Source organism: Schistocerca piceifrons, chromosome 7 (genome assembly GCF_021461385.2).
Source record: "Schistocerca piceifrons isolate TAMUIC-IGC-003096 chromosome 7, iqSchPice1.1, whole genome shotgun sequence".
NCBI classification, from domain to species: Eukaryota; Metazoa; Arthropoda; class Insecta; order Orthoptera; family Acrididae; genus Schistocerca; species Schistocerca piceifrons.
The window spans coordinates 556,274,314-556,295,126 of record NC_060144.1 but is presented as its reverse complement, the minus strand read 5'-3'; the positions used below and the strand labels follow the sequence as shown (position 1 = coordinate 556,295,126).

General features: G+C 44.6%; 1 protein-coding gene across 3 annotated transcripts in view; it reads right to left on the bottom strand.

Annotated features, from left to right (window-relative positions):
* The window catches only part of LOC124709117 (myotubularin-related protein 8), a 412,763-nt gene that overhangs the window by 14,608 nt on the left and 377,342 nt on the right, over positions 1-20,813 (bottom strand). For 2 of the 3 annotated variants that reach the window (XM_047240772.1, XM_047240773.1), the window contains exons 11-12: positions 8,520-8,679; positions 7,254-7,396 (exon numbers count right to left, since the gene is read on the bottom strand). In XM_047240772.1, coding sequence (XP_047096728.1) covers positions 7,254-7,396; positions 8,520-8,679 — 303 coding nt within the window. The remainder of the gene's footprint in view (positions 1-7,253; positions 7,397-8,519; positions 8,680-20,813) is intronic. The other variant, XM_047240774.1, reaches the window with a different exon arrangement.

The window sequence follows — 20,813 nt, the reverse complement described above, 5'->3', positions numbered from 1 at the left end:
CAAAATATCAGAAGCAACCATGGATACTACCAGTGTTGCAGATAAACTTGCTTAACATCAAAGAGGCAACTGCTGTCCTGAGTCACAGACTTTTATTCGAGGGACATAGTAACATCAGGATGAAACGCCTGAGGAAGAATGCACAAAGGAAATTGCATTGGCCTCACCTTACATCTACATCTACATCTACATCCATACTGCACAAGCCACCTGACGGTGTGTGGCGGAGGGTACTTTGAGTGCCTCTATCGCTTCTCCCTTCTATTCCAGTCTTGTATTCTTCATGGAAAGAAAGATTGTCGGTATGCCTCTGTGTGGGCCCTAATCTCTCTGATTTTATCCTCGTGGTCTCTTCGCGAGATATATGTAGGAGGGAGCAATATACTGCTTGACTCCTCGGTGAAGGTATGTTCTCGAAACTTCAACAAAAGCCCGTACCGAGCTACTGAGCGTCTCTCCTGCAAAGTTTTCCACTGGAGTTTATCTATCATCTCCGTAATGATTTCATGATTACTAAATGATCCTGTAACGAAGCGCGCTGCTCTCCGTTAGATCTTCTCTATCTCTTTTATCAATCCTACCTGGTAGGGATCCCACAATGGTGAGTAATATTCAAGCAGTGGGCGAACAAGTGTACTGTAACCTACTTCCTTTGTTTTCAGATAGCATTTCCTTAGGATTCTTCCAATGAATCTCAGTCTGGCATCTGCTTTACCGACAGTCTACTTTATATGATCATTCGATTTTAAATCACTCCTAATGCCTACACCCATATAATTTTGTGGAATTAACTGCTTCCAGTTGCTGACCTGCTATATTGTAGTTAAATGATAAAGGATATATCTTTCTATGTATTCACAGCACCTCACACTTGTCTACATTGAGATTCAATTGCCATTCCCTGCACCATACGTCAATTCATTGAAGATCCTCCTGCAGTTTACTACAATTTTCCATTATTACAACCTCTCGATATACCACACAGCATCATCTGCAAAAAGCCTCAGTGAACATCCAATGTTATCCACAAGGTCATTTATGTATATTGTGCATAGCAACGGTCCTACGACACTCCCCTGCGGCACACCAGAAATCACTCTTACTTCGGAAGACTTCTCTCCATTCAGAATGACATGCTGCGTTCTGGTATCTAGAAACTCTTCAATCCAATAACACAATTGGTCTGATAGTCCATTTGCTCTTACTTTGTTCATTAAACGACTGTGGGGAACTGTATCGAACGCCTTGCGGAAGTCAAGAAACACGGCATCTACCTGGGAACCCGTGTCTATGGCCCTCCGAGTCTCGTGGACAAATAGTGTGAGCTGGGTTTCACACAATTGTCTTTTTTGAAACCCATGCTGATGCCTACAGAGTAGATTTCTAGTCTCCAGAAAAGTCATTATACTCGAGTATAATACGTGTTCCAAAATTCTACAACTGATCTACGTTAGAGATATAGGTCTATAGTTCGGCACATCTGTTCGATGTCCTTTCTTGAAAACGGGTATGACCTGTGCCCTTCTCCAATCCTTTGGAACACTACGCTCTTCTAGAGACCTGCGGTACACCGCTGCAAGAAGGGGGCCAAGTTCCTTCGCGTACTCTGTGTAAAATCGAACTGGTATCCCATCAAATCCAGTGGCCTTTCCTCTTTTGAGCGATTTTGATTGCTTCTCTATCCCTCTGCCGTCTATTTCGATATCTACCATTTTATCATCTGTGCAACAATCTAGAGAAGGAACTACAGTGCAGTCTTCCTCTGTGAAACAGCTTTCAAAAAAGACATTTAGTATTTCGGCCTTTAGTCTGTCATCCTCTGTTTCAGTACCATTTTGGTCACAGAGTGTCTGGACATTTTGTTTTGATCCACCTACCGCTTTGACATAAGACCAAAATTTCTTAGGATTTTCTGCCAAGTCAGTACAGAGAACTTTACTTTCGAATTCATTGAACACCTCTCACATAGCCCTCCTCACACTACATTTCGCTTCGCGTAATTTTTGTTTGTCTGCAAGGCTTTGGCTATGTGTATATTTGCTGTGAAGTTCCCTCTGCTTCCGCAGCAGTTTTCTAACTCGGTTGTTGTACCACGGTGGCTCTTTTCCATCTCTTACGATCTTGCTTGGCACAGACTCATCTAATGCATATTACCTTCCTTATGAGAACAGTATTAGTCCTTTCCAGGAAGTGAGAAGATTGGTAGACAGCTGCTCATAGCAGAATGAACAACTGCTGGTTGGTTGTGATGCCAATACCCATAACCTGATAGCTATGTCAAACAATGGCATGTGGCATTGGGGTCACCCTTTTTTAATTATGTTTATATTAAGTTTGAGGTTGAAAAGGGTTTTCAACAGACCATGGACTGCAGGAATCCAAGAAAAACAGACTGGGACTCAAAGGAAAGACCACAGATCATGCTTATCTGAAGTGCGAACTTTGATGAGGAATCCAGTAGATTTCAAGTAAATGTCAGAGCAGTGACATCTGGCTTGCAAGGGGGAAAGGGCAACATGAAAACATCCAGAGCCTCAAATTGTTCAAATGGCTCTGAGGGCTATGGGACTTAACATCTGAGGTCACTAGTCCCCTAGACGTAGAACTACTTAAACCTAACTAACCTAAGGACATCACAAACATCCATGCCAGAGGCAGGATTTGAACCTGTGACCGTAGCAGCAGCGCAGTTCCAGACTGAAGCACTTAGAACCGCTCGGCCACAGCGGCCAGCCATCCAGAGGCCCTTGCCAAATACAACCTCCCAATTACGCAAGCAGACTATCATCCTGGAAGGTATACTGTGAGGAAGTGCCACACTTCACAAACTCTTGACCATACTACCAACTAAGGAAGGTGGTATCCTGAGGAAAGAGGATAGTGAGTATAAAAGAATAGAGAATGATACACTGGATGTGCTCCTCCGGACTCACTTCCATAGTGCACTTGGAAGATAAAATAGACCAAGATTTAGTCCCTGAGAGAAACTGGTTTACAGGTTATCAAAGAGAGAACTTGGACTCTGCCAGAAAATGTGTTGATTGCACAAAAATCCAGTGGGTAGTGGCAATGTTTCAACCATTCAAGTCACCAGCCCCAGATGAAATATTTGTAGCTCTACTGCAACAAGTACGAGACGGTTTAATTAGATTCCTATGGATGGTGCTTATGGTTAGCCCATCAACAGGAATTATTCCTAATGCTTCAAGGACACTGAGGGGTGTTTTCATTCTGAAGCCAGTGGGAACTGGTCATACTGAGGCTACGGATAAGAGACCCATCAATTTGTCCTCCTTTTGTTTAAAGACATTAGAAAAACTGGTGAATGTCCACCTTAGGGAAAAAAGACTAACTGAGGTTCTTGTACATGTAAACCAACATGCATATCAACAAGGCAAATCATGTGAAATGTATTTCACCAATTTGTAGGGGAGGTCGAAAAGCACTGCACTATCAGGAAACTGCTTACTTCTGAGACACTGAAAGGATGGTGCTTATGGTTAGCCCATCAACAGGAATTATTCCTAATGCTTCAAGGACACTGAGGGGTGTTTTCATTCTGAAGCCAGTGGGAACTGGTCATACTGAGGCTACGGATAAGAGACCCATCAATTTGTCCTCCTTTTGTTTAAAGACATTAGAAAAACTGGTGAATGTCCACCTTAGGGAAAAAAGACTAACTGAGGTTCTTGTACATGTAAACCAACATGCATATCAACAAGGCAAATCATGTGAAATGTATTTCACCAATTTGTAGGGGAGGTCGAAAAGCACTGCACTATCAGGAAACTGCTTACTTCTGAGACACTGAAAGGACATTTAGTAATACGGCCTTTGAGTCCATTGTTACAACTGCAGAAGAGCATGGCATAGAGATCACTATATATGGGTGGATGAATGCTGTGATGAGCTGAAGAGAGGTAGAAGCCACCATGATGAACGAAAAATTGTGAACACCGCCACGAGATGGTGTCTGCAAGGAGGAGTTTTGTCTCCGCTACTATGAAACCTAGCGCTGAATGAACTTACTGAAGAGCTAAATACTAGAGGCAACTTTTGTCAAGGATATGCAGACAACTTAGTCATAGTAGCACTTGGCAAAAATTACTAGTGCTGTTAGAACAATGGCACATTGTACACTGAACATTGAGCAAAACTGGTGCTTATGATAATTTATGGAGCAACAGTATGGTGGAACAAAGTAGAGCAGAAGATAGCTACTAAGCAGTTTGGTAATGTGTGGAGACAGCTCTGCTTAGCTGTAATAGGTGGAATTAGCAAAACACACACTTCTGGGATGAAGCCCATGCTGGACACACCACAATTACACCTTAGAGTTACAATCTAGTCAAGGTATACTGAGGTGAGGGCATACAGGCTAAAAACTTGAAAAAATTGGATAACTCTACAATGTTCACAATTCCAACCAATATAAAGGATGTAAATACAGGAATAGTCAGGGGAATGCTAACTGATTAACAATACCTTCCAGCTGCTCCACTAAACCTTTCAATGTTAACAGCTGGAAGTAGGAAGCAGTGCAAGAACAAACGACACCACACAGGAAACTTAGTGTGGTTTAATGACAAGTTAAAAACAGATGAAGGTGCTGGGCCTGGCGTTTATCGTGTGCAGCCTAGATACAAATCTCTCTAGGCATGTTGGCCATGGTATTCCAGGCAGAAATATCCACTATCAGGCTGTGCACAGAGGAGAATATGCTTCAGCATTGCAAGGATCAGAACATCTCCATACCTTCAGACAGGCAAACAGCTCTGATCTTGCTGCAAGGTCTGACAGAGATTTCAAAGATTATTGCAAAATGCTACAAGGCCCTTGTGAGGCTGGGGGAAAGCAGAGTGTAAACTGGAGCCTACCCTACTGTTCACTAAGGTGATGGTTACATCAAAACCACACTGCTGGATCAGAAGGCAGTTGGACTACAATCCAATAACAAAAACATGGCACACTAAGGATGCCAAAGTCATGTTTCAAGAGAACTTATGTACTCTGGACTCCAAACAGGAGATGGATTAACCTCATGGTAGGACTAATGACAGGCCATGGGAACTTTAAGAAACACCTACACACACCTATACATTACAGGTATAGGGAAAGAAGCTCCGAAATGTGGTCTGTGTAGTGAAGGTGATGAAACCGCATCGCACTTAATCTTCCAATGCGAAGCATTGCAGATCAAAAGACACAATATTCAGTCCTCCAAGTCCTGAAGAAATTGGGCCTAGCAAAGGGCCTCCTACTACTCTAAGGGTATTGGTTGACTTTAATAAAATCACAGGAAGTGAAAACACACAATAAACTGTGCTTTCATGTGGGCAATGGTGGACTGGGACCACTGCTGTTTCTTTCTCTGTGTTCAAAACAAATCAAGGTATAGAAAGAAAGGACAGATAAAAAAAAAGACCAAGGAAAAAGGAGCAAAGAAAGTTGCATGTGTAGACAGAGTTGAGGATGATGGCGAATAAATAACAAAAGTACCACACAGGAAATGGGACAGGGGATAGGGCTAACAAGAGGTTCAGACCAGGAGGATGTGAAGGGGTTCTCTTAAGTACAGGGGAACTAGTGCCATGTGAGAAGACCCAAATGATTGCTGTGGCACAAAAGTTACTCAGGTCTCACAAGCCAAGCCATACAGCTAGTTCAGCACTGGCTGCCCCAAGACTGACCCTACTTCTGGATACATTAATCCATTTCTCTAGTTTGTTGGTGATAATATTTACATAAGAAGCCATGCAGTGAATCTGAACTCATCAACAACATGAGATGCTCCACATCTTGACTTGCCCAGGATTTACCAACAGTGGAGCTAGAGTAAGTGGTTGTGGATGGGTGCATGGATTATGTTTTGCAATGGGAACTTAACAAGGACACTGTGGAAGTAAGGAGGGGGGGGGGGGGTGAAGTGAATATGCCACAAAGGGATTATCTTGCCACCTACACCTGTAAAGTACCTGATACTGAAACATAACAACAGGTGAACAAGTACGGCTAAAAGAAATTCCATATAGACTATTGTCTCCTGTGGTACCTGAGAATTTCCATGGGACTGGATACCACACACTGATAGCTGACAAGTTATAACACAGTCAATATTCATGATGAAAAATAAACTAACTTTTGTGTCAAGGTAATAAGTATAATTCATTTGTGTTTGTTAGATTCATAGTCACAAACAGAAGAAATTTGATTTTCGTCAGTCACACAAGCAATTTGTACCACTTCAGGGCTCATCTAATGTTACAGTTCCCCCACTTGCTGGATGGCTAGGTCAGTTAACAGGTTGGATGAAGGCAAAAGGATACCACCTTCAACAGCACCATGCCTAGTGAAGTAATGTTGTGTTCAAAACAACCTTCAGATTGAAAACAACTTCGTTGTTTAACATTTCGGCACAACCTATGAACCAATGAAGTGGAATTCACATTTATTTACTCAGACATTCAAGGTTCAAGGGAAAGAGAGGGAGTCAAGATAGTTCATCAACCACCTCCTGGATGGTACTGGAAAATTGTTCAGTAGAAAGTGTACTAAAAATAAATCAAAGTTCTTTATTATTTTAACAATGTAGGAAAACACAGATTGCTACTTACTCTAAAGAAGATTAATCAAATTGCAGGCCAACAATTTAAAAACACTCACATAATGTGAGCATATTTAATAGTGCCTGTTGCAACTTGAAGTGTCTTCTTTACAGTAAGTAGCAATTTGTCTTTTCCTGCATTGTTGATGTTCGTATTTGGAGTTTCCATTGTTTGATTCTATATTATTTTCTTTTTTTTTTTATCTGTAAGTATTTATTGATGCACAATAAATTGAAGAACCTTACAAACCTGTGTACCATTATACAGGTATAAATTTAAGTGTAATGTATGGTTCTTTTTGTAAACATTTGACTGATTCTACATCTTAGCAATACGTTTGCTTCATGGATCCTTGGAACAGTAAAGTAGAATAAAATATACAAATGGTCCCTACTACACATAATAACTGTTTTCTTCAACTTTATCATCATCATCATCATCATCATTTCCATTTTTAATTATTACTATTATAACTATAGCATTTATTTCACAACATAAAAAGTTGTATGCCATACAAATCAAACAAATGTTACAAATATTTCAGTAGCTAAGGCAATATACTTGCACATCCTGAATAGTACCAGTGAACTACAGAATCCACACTATGAAGTACAGTTAAAAGTATACTGTAAAGTCTGAGATACTAACCTTTCTGCTAAAATGATCAAATGGAGTTGAACACACACATTCCCTTATATTCCGCAGTGTCTTCCAGTCCAGAGCAACTGAATTTAATTCTTCTGCTAACTGATCAACTGTGAGAACTTCTTTACTTTTAGCAGTATTGGGAACTACGCATAGAGAGAGAGAAAACACAACCATAGCTAAAATACACCATCCAATACAAAATTTACCTTAAAATGCTACTGGTTATCTGCAATCTGTATTGTTTCATTAATTTACATTAACTCAAACTCATCTTATGCAGGACATCTATGAAGTGGATGCTCCTAATATCAAATAAATTGACAAGGCTATAACAGAATGAAGGAAGGAGGGAGAGAATGAATATTAGGATTTAACATCCCATCAGTATGTTGTGATAAGAAAAAGAACACAGAGTCAGACTGGAGACTCAGGGAAAGAAATGAGCCATTTCCTTTTCAAAGAAACCATCCTGGAATTGCCATAAGCGACACAGAAAAAATGAATCTGGAGGAACAGACAGGAAATTGGATCATGAATCCAAGTCCACAGCTGTCCACTGCATAACATTGTTCTGCAGTATAACGAGGAGTTCAGAAAATGGTGTTAGGCAAAGGGCAGAGCATACTGTTGATTGCTTAATACTTCTAACTCTACTGAGAAAAGAAATAATTGGATGATGCACTCTTTTAAACACAATTCAACAGTTCCTAAAACAAAGAGAAGACAGTGATGAAGGGATTATCAATACATTTCACTGCCAACAAGGACTTTTTTTAAGCCAGTAAAATGTGACTGGTTTCACATGGTACACACCTGTTTCAGCTCTATGTCTTTGAAAATTTAGTATAATGTTGCTGACACTGCACTGGTCAATTACAGTATATGATTAGCACATTTTTTCTGATTATCTGTTAGAAACGTGAACACTGACATTCACTATATCACTGTATCAATCTAAAGAACAATTCTAAGTTTTTTTAGTGATCAGTAAAAGTACTACAGACATAGTTGTGGCAAATCAGGGATCACTGTATTGATTACTACCAAGATATCCAACGGCATGCATTTTATAAATATCAAGGAAAAAAGGTAAATCAATTCACAGCTGACAGTACTTCAGCTACATAGCCAATGCTCCTAATCATACAATAATTCCTTCAGGATGTGTTGCATGCACAAAGCAATGAACGGAGAAAAATATTGTATCAGGTTATTTTTTTACATTGTGGAACACATATGCCATACGTATCCTGATAACATACAAACCATTGTTAATAGCAAGTTTCTCTGTACTCTCCTTAGTAGGTTCCAATCCTCCACAATTTTCATAGAGGTATTTGTTGTCAAGAACATCACTCCCATCAGGTACAGTTCTCACATTTCTTACTTTCATTTCTGCTAACTGGTCTTTCAATGAGTTGATCCTCTGAAAAACATGAACACACTGAAATGAAGTGTGTGTGTGTGAGTATGGCCAGGAAAGGGTGGGGTGGGGTGGGGTGGGGAGGGGAGGGGAGGGGAGGGGAGGGGTGGGGAGGGGTGGGGAGGGGTGGGGAGGGGACGGGAGGGGAGAGGGCAAGATGTAAAGATGAAATTTCATTTCAATGGCAGTCAGCTGTAAGTAAGTAAGATGTACTGTGAGTAGTGGTGCGATTGAGGGGTTGGGGTAAGAGGGGAGGGTGGAACTGTAAAATTTGTCCTGGGAAAGGACTGTATTGCTCCACCACAATATGAGAGGTGTTCTCCAGTATTTATATATGATGAAGATACAGTAAACCACTAGGAAAAAAGCACCATTCTCTGCTTTGTTATTCATGGAGCTGAAAGTTATACATTTACTGTTTAATGAGCAATACATTGATTCATTTATATGCATGTCAACTGAATCACACACCTAGTGTTGCCAGTAGCCTATATCACCTTACACTCAACTACATTCCATTGCTACACTGACATTAATTATTAACATAGACACAGGACTACTACAATTAGTGGCTCAGCTTTAATAGCTAGTGTTCAAAATAATGTGCTTGCTTAAATTTGCATGATGACATTAATATGAACAAAAAGCAAAGTGTTGCGATTGTAATCCACATTTTCAAGTTGTATTTCAGGATTATTTCTAAGCTGAAGACTTTTAACAAAAACTTGATCTGAAACTAATTTTATCTACACAATTCCAACCAACTACTGTTTTTGTCACAGTGTAACAAAATCAGAAATTTAAATAACCAGCTATGGTCAATAATCTGTGTTACCATTGTCAATAATGTTTTTGTTGTTGTTGTTGTTGTCGTCATCATTATTGTCCTCAGTTGAAAGACTGGTTTGACCCACTAACCACATTTCTCTGACCTGGGGCAAGTATCTTTACCTCACAATAACTAATGCACCCTAAAACAACATCAGAAATAGATAATCCAGGATGGAATGTAACAACATTATGAGAAGGAAAATTGCTACTCACCACATAGCGGAGATGTTCAGTCGCAGATAAGCACAACAAAAAGACTCTCACAATTATAGCTTTCGGCCATTAAGGCCTTCATCAACAATACACACACATATGCTGCACACGCTCACACACTCACACAAATGCAACTCACACACACAACTGCAGTCTCAGGAAACTGAAAGCACACTGTGAGCAGCAGCACCAGTGCATGGTTCAAATGGTTCAAATGGCTCTGAGCACTATGGGACTTAACATCTGTGGTCATCAGTCCCCGAGAACTTAGAACTACTTAAACCTAACTAACCTAAGGACATCACACACATCCATGCCCGATACAGGATTCGAACCTGCGACTGTAGCAGTCGCGCGGTTCCGGACTGAGCGCCTAGAACCGCTAGACCACCGCGGCCGGCCCAGTGCATGGTGGGAGTGGTGACTGGGCGGGGGTAAGGAGGCGGCTGGGACTGGGAGGGGGAGGCATAGTATGGTCGGGGTGAGGGACAGTGAATTGCTGCAGGTTAGACGGAGGGCAGGGGATAGGTGGGAGGGCGGCGCGCGGGGGGGCGGATGGAGGGGGGGGGGGGGGGGGACGAGAGGAAAAGGAGAGAAATAAGAAGACTGGGTGTGGCGGTGGAATGACGTTTGTTGCACTGAAACAAGAACAAGGAAGGGGCGGGATAGGTGAGGACAGTGACTAATGAAGGTTGAGGTCACAAGGGTTACGGGAATGTAGGATGTATTCCAGAGAAAGTTCCCACCCGTGCAATTCAGAAAAGCTGGTGTTGGTGGGAAGGATCCATATGGCACTGGCTGTGAAGCAGTCATTGAAATAAAGGATATCATGTTTGGCAGCGTGTTCAGCAACAGGGTGGTCTTCTTGTTTCTTGGCCACAGTTTGTCAGTGGCCATTCATGCAGACAGACAGCTTGTTAGTTGTCATGACCACATAGAATGCAACACAGTGGTTGCAGCTTAGCTAATAGACCACGTGACTGGTTTCACAGGTAGCCCTGCCTTTGATGGGATAGGTTATGTTAGTGACCGAACTGGAGTAGGTGGTGGTGGGAGGATATATGGGACAGGTCTTGCATCTAGGTCTATTATAGGGGTATGAGCCATGAGGTAAGGGATTGGGAGCAAGGGTTGTGTAAGGATGGACGAGTATATTGTGTAGTATGAAGGCTTTCACGACCGGATGAAATATCTTCTGGTAAACCTTGCGGGATGTAAGGTCGTGGTCCATGAAACTCTTCAGCTCCTAACGTTTCGTCCAGTGCTTCGCTGGACATCTTCAGAGGGGTGTTTCTCCTCCGGTGAGTCTTGCCGACTCGGCAAGACTCACCGGAGGAGAAACACCCCTCTGAAGATGTCCAGCGAAGCACTGGACGAAACGTTAGGAGCTGAAGAGTTTCATGGACCACGACCTTACATCCCGCAAGGTTTACCAGAAGATATATTGTGTAGGTTGGGTGGACGGCAGAATACCACTGTGGAATGGATGGGATGGATAGTGGGCAAGACATTTCTCATTCCAGGGCACAACAAGAGGTAATTGAAACGACGATGAATGTAATTCAGTTGCTCCAGTCCCGGATGGTACTGAGTTACGAGGGGAATGCTCCTCTGTGGCCGGACTGTGGGGCTTTGGAAGGTGGTGGGAGACTGGAAAGATAAGGCATGGCAGATCTATTTTTGTACAAGGTTGGGAGGATAATTACGGTCAGTGAAGGCTTCAGTGAGACCCTCAGTATATTTTGAGACGGACTGTTCGTCACTGCAGATGTGACGACCACAGGTGGCTAGGCTGTATGGAAGAGACTTCTTCGTATGGAACAGGTGGCAGCTGTTGAAGTGGAGGTATTACTGGTGGTTATCAGGTTTGATATGGACAGAGGTGCTGATGTAGCCATCTTTGAGGTGGACATCAACATCTAGGAAGGTGGCTTGTTGGGTTGAGTAGAACCAGGTGAAGCAAATGGGGGAGAAGTTGTAGAGGTTCTGGATGAATGTGAGCATGGTGTCCTCACCTTCAATCCAGTTAGCAAAGATTCCATCAATGAATCTGAACCAGGTGAGGGTTTAGGATTTTGGGTTTTTAGGAAGGATTTCTCTAGACAGGCTGTGAATAGGATGGCATAGGATGGTGCCATGCAGGTGCCCTTAACCATACCCCAGATTTGGTAATGTCTTCGAAAGAGAAGTAAATGTGAATGAGGGTATAGTTGGTCATGGCGACTAGAAAGACGGTTGTTGGTTTGGAATCGATCGAGCGTTGGGAACAGTAGTGTTCAACAGCGGTAAGGCCATGGGCATTAGGAATGTTAGTGTATAGGGAGGTTGCATCAATAGTGACGAGCAGGGCATTGTGTGGTAAAGGGACAGGAACTATAGAGAGTCGATGGAGGAAATGGTTGGTATCTTTTATATAAGAGAGTAGGTTCCAGGTAATAGGTTGAAGGTGTTGGTCTACGAGAGCAGCGTGTCTCTCAGTGGTGGCACAGTAACCGGCTACAATGGGTTTTTTGAGTGGTTAGGTTTATGGACTTTAGGAAGCATGTAGAAGGTAGGAGTGCGGGGAGTGGTAGGAATGAGTAGAGTGATGGGCTCTGGGTTGAGGTTCTGGGATGGGCCTAAGGATTTGGGTAGTGACTGTAGATCCTGCTGGATTACTGGAATGAGGTCACTGTAGCAAGGTTTGTAGGTGCAAGTATCTGAGAGCTGGCAGAGTCCTACCAGATAATCCTTGTGGTTCAAAACAACAGTGGTGGAGCCTTTGTCTGCATGTAGGATTATAAGGTCAAGATCAATTTTTAGAGAGCGGACTGAGGTTTTTTCTGCAGATGTAAGGTTAGTTTGCAAGTTGAGGGATTTGGGGAATGATGGTGATGGAAGGTTTGAGGTTAAGGGATCCTGGAAAGTTAACAGGGGTGGTTTGGGGATAGCTGATGTGGATCACAGTTGGACGGAGAAGTGAACTGAGTTAGGTAAGGTTCAATATTGCTCTTTGGCTGAGTCTGGTTGGTAGGGTTGGTGGCAAAAAAAGTGTTTCCACTGTAGTGACCGAGAGAATGTACTTAACAAATCCTGCATGATTGGATTTGGGAGTGGGGCAAAAGGTGATGCCTTTGGAAAGGACTAATATTTCTGTGGGGCTAAGGCTTCTGGAGGAAAGGTTGATGACTGTGTCGCGGGTCTGTTTAGGTTCTGGATTCTGTGCGTTAGTGGGAGGGAGTTTTGGAGGGTGGGTAAAGTTTAGTAGGTCTGTGAGACAGGGTTTGTCAGCTATGAGTGGGATGTGGAGGTTGTTGTAGAGGTGGTGGACAGTGGTACTCCAAGGCGGGAGTAGGAAGTGAGGCGGATGGAAAGCTCTTTGAGCTGGTGTTGTGCATGTTCCTCAAGTTCCTGCGGGGCAAAAGTTGAAATGTGTGTTATGGGTTCCAGGAATTTAGACTAACATAGCAGGAGAATTTTGTGAATGGAGAGAAGGTACTGCAATGAGGTCTGGGCTTGGTTGATATTGTTTAGCAGGACTATGTTGGGGAGCCCCAAGGATTGGTGGAATCTGAACAGGTGGAGGTCATTGTGAAAGGAGGGGTGGCAGCCAGAGATGGGTAATTTGATGGTACGGCCACTCGGGAGGATTCCATGAGCCAGGCAACAAAGCAGGCACAAAATATGGGACTGTGATCTCATTAGGGATAAGGAAACTTTTTTGTACTGACGCAGATGGAAGGAGTAAGGATCCATGGTGGTGGACAAATGCGAAAATTACATAAATAATGTGGAATTACATACAAAAAATTTTGCAAAAATACACCCAAATATGTGTGAAAATTCACGAAAAGGATGAAACACGATGAAATACGAAGGAGCCAACAATACGGATAGGCAAAAACTCACTAAAATTGACGAGAAGTCACAAGGATCAAAGTAAAGAATAACTAATAAAAAATATACATTACTGTGGGTGGCAAGTCTGAGAATGGATAAATGTGAAGAAGGGGGATGGCAGATGTGACTGGATGGTGGAATTACTGCGAAAGAACTAGGATAGAATGGAGAAAGTGTGGGGGGCGGGAAGGGGTTCTTAGTATGTATAAGATCGTCTGGCACTGGAAAGTCGTGGGAGGTAACAAGCAAAAACACGGGAAGTAACACAGGGAGAGTGATCAATTTGAAAGATTGTATTAATTACATCGGCGGGGGTAATGTGGTACCTAAGACGCTGCACCAACAATCAACATGGTCTTGTAGCTGTCTGTCGTGTGCATCCGAGATGGTTTGTACAGTGTGGCTCGTAAGTACAGTGTGCAGTGCAGTTTGTAAGGTGACAAGAGAAACACAGAAGAGAAGAGAAAGGAAGATGGACATTGAGTACAGTGATGCAAAAGCAAACAGTAACAAAGGAAAACAGCACTGGGTTAGGATTAAAAAAAAGTCATCAGGCAAAAATCAAACAATGGAAAATCCAGGACGGAATGTAACAATATTATGAGAAGGAAAGGTACTTCTCACCATGTAGCAAAGATGCTGAGTCACAAATAGGCACAACAAGAAGATTCTCACAATCACAGCTTTCGGCCGCTAATGCTTCCCCCACCCCAGCCGCCTCCTATCCCCCACCCAGTCGCCAATCCCATCATGCACTGGTGCTGCTGCTCACAGTGTGCTTTCAGTTGCCTGAGACTGCAGTCATGTGTGTGAGTTGCGTTTGTGTGAGTGTGTGAGCGTGTGCGTGAGCATATTGTTGATGAAGGCCTTAATGGCCGAAAGCTATAATTGCGTGAGTCTTTTTGTTGTTCCTATCTGTGATTCAGCATCTCCGTTATATGGTGAGTAGCAACTTTCCTTCCCATAATATTATTAATATAAGGAATAGGGTAGATTGCTACTCACCATAAAGATGACCTACTGGGTTGTAGACAGGCACAACAAGAAGACATGCAGCTATTGGCCAAATCCTTCCTCTGCAAAGAAAATATACACACACATTCACACACGTAAACACATCCCACACACAGTTGACCACCACCACTAGCAACTCTGAGCAGAATCCAACTGCCACCAAATAACAATCTAGAATGGGGTGGGGAAGGAGGAGGGATAGCAGGGTACGGGTGGGGGAGAGAGAAGAGCATGGTGTGGCAGAGCATGCAGGGACTAGAGAGGGCCATGGGCAGTGTCAGGAGGTGGTGTGTGTGTGTGTGTGTGTGTGTGTGTGTGTGTGTGTGTGGGAGGGGGGGGGCGGCAAATGGGGAGTTCAAAAGGATAAGAGAGTAAAAGGAGAGGAGAGGAAAAGGAGGAGAGTGCAAAAGGAGAGGAAATGGAGGAGAACAGGAAAAGGAGAGAAGAGGAAAAGGAGAGAAGAGGAAAAGGAGAGAAGAGGAAAAGGAGAGAAGAGGAAAAGGAGAGAAGAGGAAAAGGAGAGAAGAGGAAAAGGAGAGAAGAGGAAAAGGAGAGAAGAGGAAAAGGAGAGAAGAGGAAAAGGAGGGGAGTAGGAAAGGGGAAATGATGGTCAGATACATTGGCAGAGGGCACACAAAGAGGATGAGTGAATGTGAGAGGGAAGGAGGTGATAGGGTAAGGGCAGAGATTGTTCAGTGGAGGGTGTGGGGAGAGTTTCAGGAGTAGAGACTGTATTGTAGGGATAACTTCCATCCACGGAGTGCAGAAAAGCTTGTGGTTGAGGGAAGGATCCAGATGACCTTGGTTGTGAAGTGGCCATTGAAATCAAGGATGTTATGTTCCACAGCATGTTGCGCAGAAGGTGGTCTACTTTTCTTTTGGTCACAGTTGGGTAGGGCCATTCACCATGTTGGACAGCTGGTTGGTAGTCATACAATTGCAGCAGAGCTGGTACACAACATGGCTGCTTTCACTGGTGGAGTAGGAAGTGCTGGGTGGTTGGACAGGTCATGTCTTGCACCTAGGTCTCCCATAGGTATATGATCCTGTGGAAAGTGGCTGGGATTGGGGGTGGGATAGGGATGGACTATGAAGTAGTGGAGGCTGGGTGGGGAACGGAACACCATTTTAAGAGGGTGGGAAGGATCTTGGGTAGGATGCCCCATTTCACGGCATGATACATAATCAGAGCCCTGATGAAGAATGTGTTTCAGTTCTTCCATTTCAGGCTGGCACTGAGTGACTAAGGGGGCTCTTGGGGCGTGGTGGTAAAATTGAGGGCATGAGGGGAAACGGCGCGGGGAATCTGCTTGCAAACTACATCCGAGGAGTGATGCCTGTCTGTGAAGATCTTGATAAGACCTTAAGCATACTGGGAAAGGTAGCTGAGTTCTTGTCACTGTAGATACGTCCTGGGTAGCAAGGCTGTATGGAAGTGACTTTTTGGTGTGGAAGGAGTGGCAGCTGTTAAAATGTAGGTACTGTTGGTGACTGGTGGGTTTGATGTGAACAGAGGTGTGGATGGAGCCATCAGAGATGAGAAGAGCAACAACATCTAGGAAGTTGACATGCTGTTATGAGAAGGACCAGGTGAAGTGGATGGGTGAGAAGATGTTGAGGTTCTGAAAGAATGACGATAAGGTGTCCTGGCCTTGAGATATTATCAATGAACTTGAACCAGATCAGGAGACTGGGGTTCTGAGAGACTAGGAAGGTTTCCTCTAAATGACCCATAAACAGGCTGGCACACGAGGGTGCCATGCGGGTGCTCAGGGCTGTGAAGCAGATTTGTTTGTCTCTCTTTGCATCAAAGGAGAAGTAGTCATATATTAGGATAAAGTTGGCTAGGTGAATGAGAAATGAGATATTAGGTTTGGAGTTTTTGACACTGCGAGATGTAGTGTTCAACTGTTACCAGACCATGGGCCTCGGGATGTTGGTTTATACATAAGGGGTGTCATCAGTGGCCAGCAGGGAACCAGGAGGTAAAGGGGGGGGAAGGATATGGAGGACAGTCGATGAAGGAAATGGTTGGTATCTTTGACGTGGGAGGCTAGATTAAGGGGAAACTGTTTCGAACTGTTGGTCAATGAAGGCCGAAATCCTTTCTGTGATTGTACAATAACCAGCTACAATGGGATGTTCTGACTTGTTGGGTTTGTGAATTTTGGGGAGCATGTAGAAGGTGTTGTGTGGGTTTTCAAACGGGTGGAGAGGGAAATAGATTCAAGGGAGAGGTTCTGGGAAGGGCCTATCCCTTTAAGCAGGGATTGGAGATTATGTTGGACTTCTGGGATGGGATAACTCTGGATGAGTTTACAGGCCTTGTTCTCCCTACACCACACCTCCTGATGCTGCACCTGGCAGTCTCTAATGCCTGTGTGCCCTGCCAGACAACACTTTTCTCTTCCCTCACCCGTACCCTGCTATTCCACCCTCTTTCCCACCCTCTTCCGCACCCCACTCCAGATTGCTATTCATGCGACAGTCTCAGTCTGGTCAAAGCAGGCAGTGGTGACAGCCGAGTGTGCATGACGTGCTTGCTTGTGTGAATGTAAGTATGGAAGTATGTTTTCTTTGCTGAGGAAGACCGTGGCCAATAGCTGCATGTAGTAGTAGTAGTAGTAGTAGTAGCAGAGGGGTTTTTTGGGCGCACGACAGCAAGGTCCTCAGCGCCTGTTCAGTAACATAGTGAGACGGGTGTCAAGAAAAAAACTCAGAACATTTACATAAAACGGAACATAAAACACGGGGAACAATAATTGAATAATATGTGCTCACCCACACCGAAGCGTGTGATGAAGCAGGGCGTCAGCAGTAAAACATGGACAACACAGGAAGAAAATGGTAGAGAGGGAGCTAAAACAATGTAGCAGATGGAAGTGGCTGGCTGACCGCAAGGAAAAAAGGGAGGAGTCAGCCACTCTGCAATACACTAAAACCTCCAGCCTAAAAGTTTAGGCCAGAGTCCAGACACATCACAAAACTTAAAAACCCTAGACACACACGTCTCATCATTAGCTAAAACACAAGGCAAATCCCCATCAACTTGTGCTTCTGCCCTTGCATCACGGTATAAAATGCAGTCTGTTAAGATGTGCTGGACAGAGATGTGCACACCACAAGCATCACAAAACGGAGGTTCCTCCCGCCGTAATAAATAGCTATGTGTGAGAGGACAGTGCCCGATCCGAAGACGTGTGAGGGCCACCTCTTCCCGCCTGAGCAACCGGCAGGAGGAACGCCACGGCCGAGTGGTTGACTTTACCGACTGCAGTTTATTGGCCGTCACCGCCAGCCATTCGTCCTCCCACAACTCCATACACTTCCTGTGGAGTGCAGCGATGACTGACTGCAAGGGGATAGGACACTGGACCACATCCTGCTCTCTGCAGGCGTGCTTGGCAGCCCAATCAGCCTGTTCATTGGCCCATATGCCGACATGACCAGGCACCCAGCAGAAGGATACCTCTTTACCCCACCGTTGGAGCAAGTACAGTTGGTCATGTATCAGCTGGACCATCTCCTCAATCGGGTACAGGTTCTGCAGTGATTGTAAGGCACTAAGAGAATCGGAGCAGAGAAGAAATCGATCGCCCCGAACACGATGCATCTGCTCCAGTGCCTTCAGGATCGCATGGAGCTTTGCTGCTAAAACGGTATATTCAGCAGGGAGGCGAATCCAGGTAACATGATCAGGGAACACCACAGAACAGCCAAGGAAAGTCTCCTGTTTGGAGCCATCAGTGTAAACGACAGTGAAACCGTGATGCACATCTAAAATGTTAAAAAAACAGAGATTGGAATGTAAAATCTGGTGTGCCATCTTTCTTAAAATTAGTCAAATTTAAAATAACTTTGGGTCTCCGGAGGAGCCAAGGTGGAGATCTGCTCCAACCGCGACGTAAAACACGAAGACCAGCCATAGACATCGCACCGAGGCAATCCTGTGTGCGAATCCCATAGGGCTGCGTCGCACATTGCCGGTTATGAAACAATCGTGCCAGAGGAGGCTAAGCAATGGTATGGTATGCAGGGGTGTATGGTGTGGACAAAGTTTTATACGCCTGGCGCACTTTAAGTAGCTGTCGCCGCATATGAAGTGGCGGTTCACCAGCCTCTGCACAGAGGCTTGGTATGGGGCTAGTTCGGAATGCCCCAGTGGCCAACCGAAGCCCTTCATGGTGCACAACATCCAACAACTTTAAGTAAGAAGGCCTCGCAGACCCATACACCGTGCACCCATAATCGAGCTGAGATCGCACAAACGCCCTGTAAAACTGGAGCAGACAAGTCCTGTCAGCTCCCCATGTACTGTGGCGAAGACATTTTAAAATACTTAAAGCCTTAAGTGACCGCCGTTTCAGATCTTTAAGATGAGGTAACCACGTGAGCTTCGAGTAAAAAATGAGCCCCAGAAATCTCACCGTGTCTTTAAAAGTAAGAATAGTGTCCCTCAGCCTCAACTCAGGAAAGGTTAAAATTGAACGAGAACGGTTAAAAAGAACACATACAGACTTCTCAGTGGAAAACTTAAATCCACTCTTCTGCACCCAGTCATCCAAATGCCTAATCGTAAGTTGCAACTGACGAGTTGTTGTTGCAAAGCTTGAAGAAGAGCGAAACAAAGAGAAATCATCCACAAACAAAGAACACTGGACAGGACTTTTCACTATGGACATAATGCTATTAATAGCGATGGCAAAGAGAGTCACACTTAAAACGCTACCCTGAGGGACACCGTTCTCCTGCGCAAAGTGATCAGACAGGACATCACCAATTCGGTATCTAAAATATCGTGGCGAGAGGAAAGACTGAATAAAAAGAGGAAGACAACCACGAAAACCCCATTCATGAAGCTGCTCCAGGATGAGACGCCTCCAAGTGGTATCGTAGGCCTTCTCGATGTCGAAAAATACACCTAGAAGGTAATGATGGTGTAGGAAAGCTTGTTGTATTGCCGCCTCCAGGAGGGCAAGGTTATCGAAGGTGGAACGAAACCTCCTGAACCCACACTGAAAGTGACTTGGGAGTTGCCGGGATTCTAACATCCAGACAAGGCGGCGGTTGACCATCCACTCCAAGGTCTTCCCTATGCAACTAGTGAGGGCAACACTACGGTAGCTACTTGGGCTCATGCGGTCTTTCCCAGGTTTTAAAAAAGGGATTAAAACTGCCTCACGCCACGCGTCAGGAAAGCGACCCGACGCCCAAATGGCATTAAAAAGTGCGAGGAGGATTTCTCTGTTGCGCATTGTGAGGTGCCATAGCATACTGTAATGGATCCTGTCGTGACCAGGGGATGTGTCACGAGCTCCAGACAATGCAGAATCCAGCTCCCACATAGAAAATGGGCAGTTGTAAATTTCATGAGAAGTGGACTGGAAGTCCAGACTACATCTCTCAGCAATGGCTCTATGGCGCTGGAAACCTGGATCCTGACTGGTTGTTGCAGTAACTGTGGCAAAATACGCTGCCAAACTCTGGGCAATGTCTCGCGGATCCATGTGGAGAGTGCCGTTATTCATTACAGCAGCTATGGGGCACCTCCCTCCTCTTCCAGAAATTCTCCTGATGGTCCCCCACACAATGGAACTGATGGTGGAACGATTAATGGTGTTCAGGAACTGTTGCCATGACCTCTTCTTGCTCTCACGAATAATGCGGCGACATCTTGCCCTCGTCACCCGAAAGGCTGCAGTTGGCCGACACTTGAACCGATGCAGAGCTGTACGCCTGGTCCTGATTGCAGAGGAGCATTCGGCACTCCACCAAGGCACAGGTGGCCTCTTCCAGTGTCCTGTGGACTGTGGAATGGATGCTGCAGCGTGGTGGACCGTTTTGGTAATATGATCCACCCACACCTCAACATTCGCACAGTGTTCACATTGGGCCAACTGGCTATAAAGTGTCCAGTCAGCTCCACTGAGAACCCATCGTGGTGGTCTCCTTTCGGGGCCCAGGCCATCTGGCAGGTGAATCCAGATTGGGAAATGATCACTGCCGTGCAAGTCAGCGACCACTTCCCAGTGAGCACTGGGGGCAAGAGCTGGAGAGCAAAGCGAGAGATCAATGGCAGAGAACGACCCAGTCGCTGTGCAGAAATGAGTACTCTGTCCTCCATTGAGCAAGTAGGCACAGGATGACAAGAGAAGCCTCTCAATTGCTCTACCCCTGGGGCAGGTAATTGCAGAGCCCCA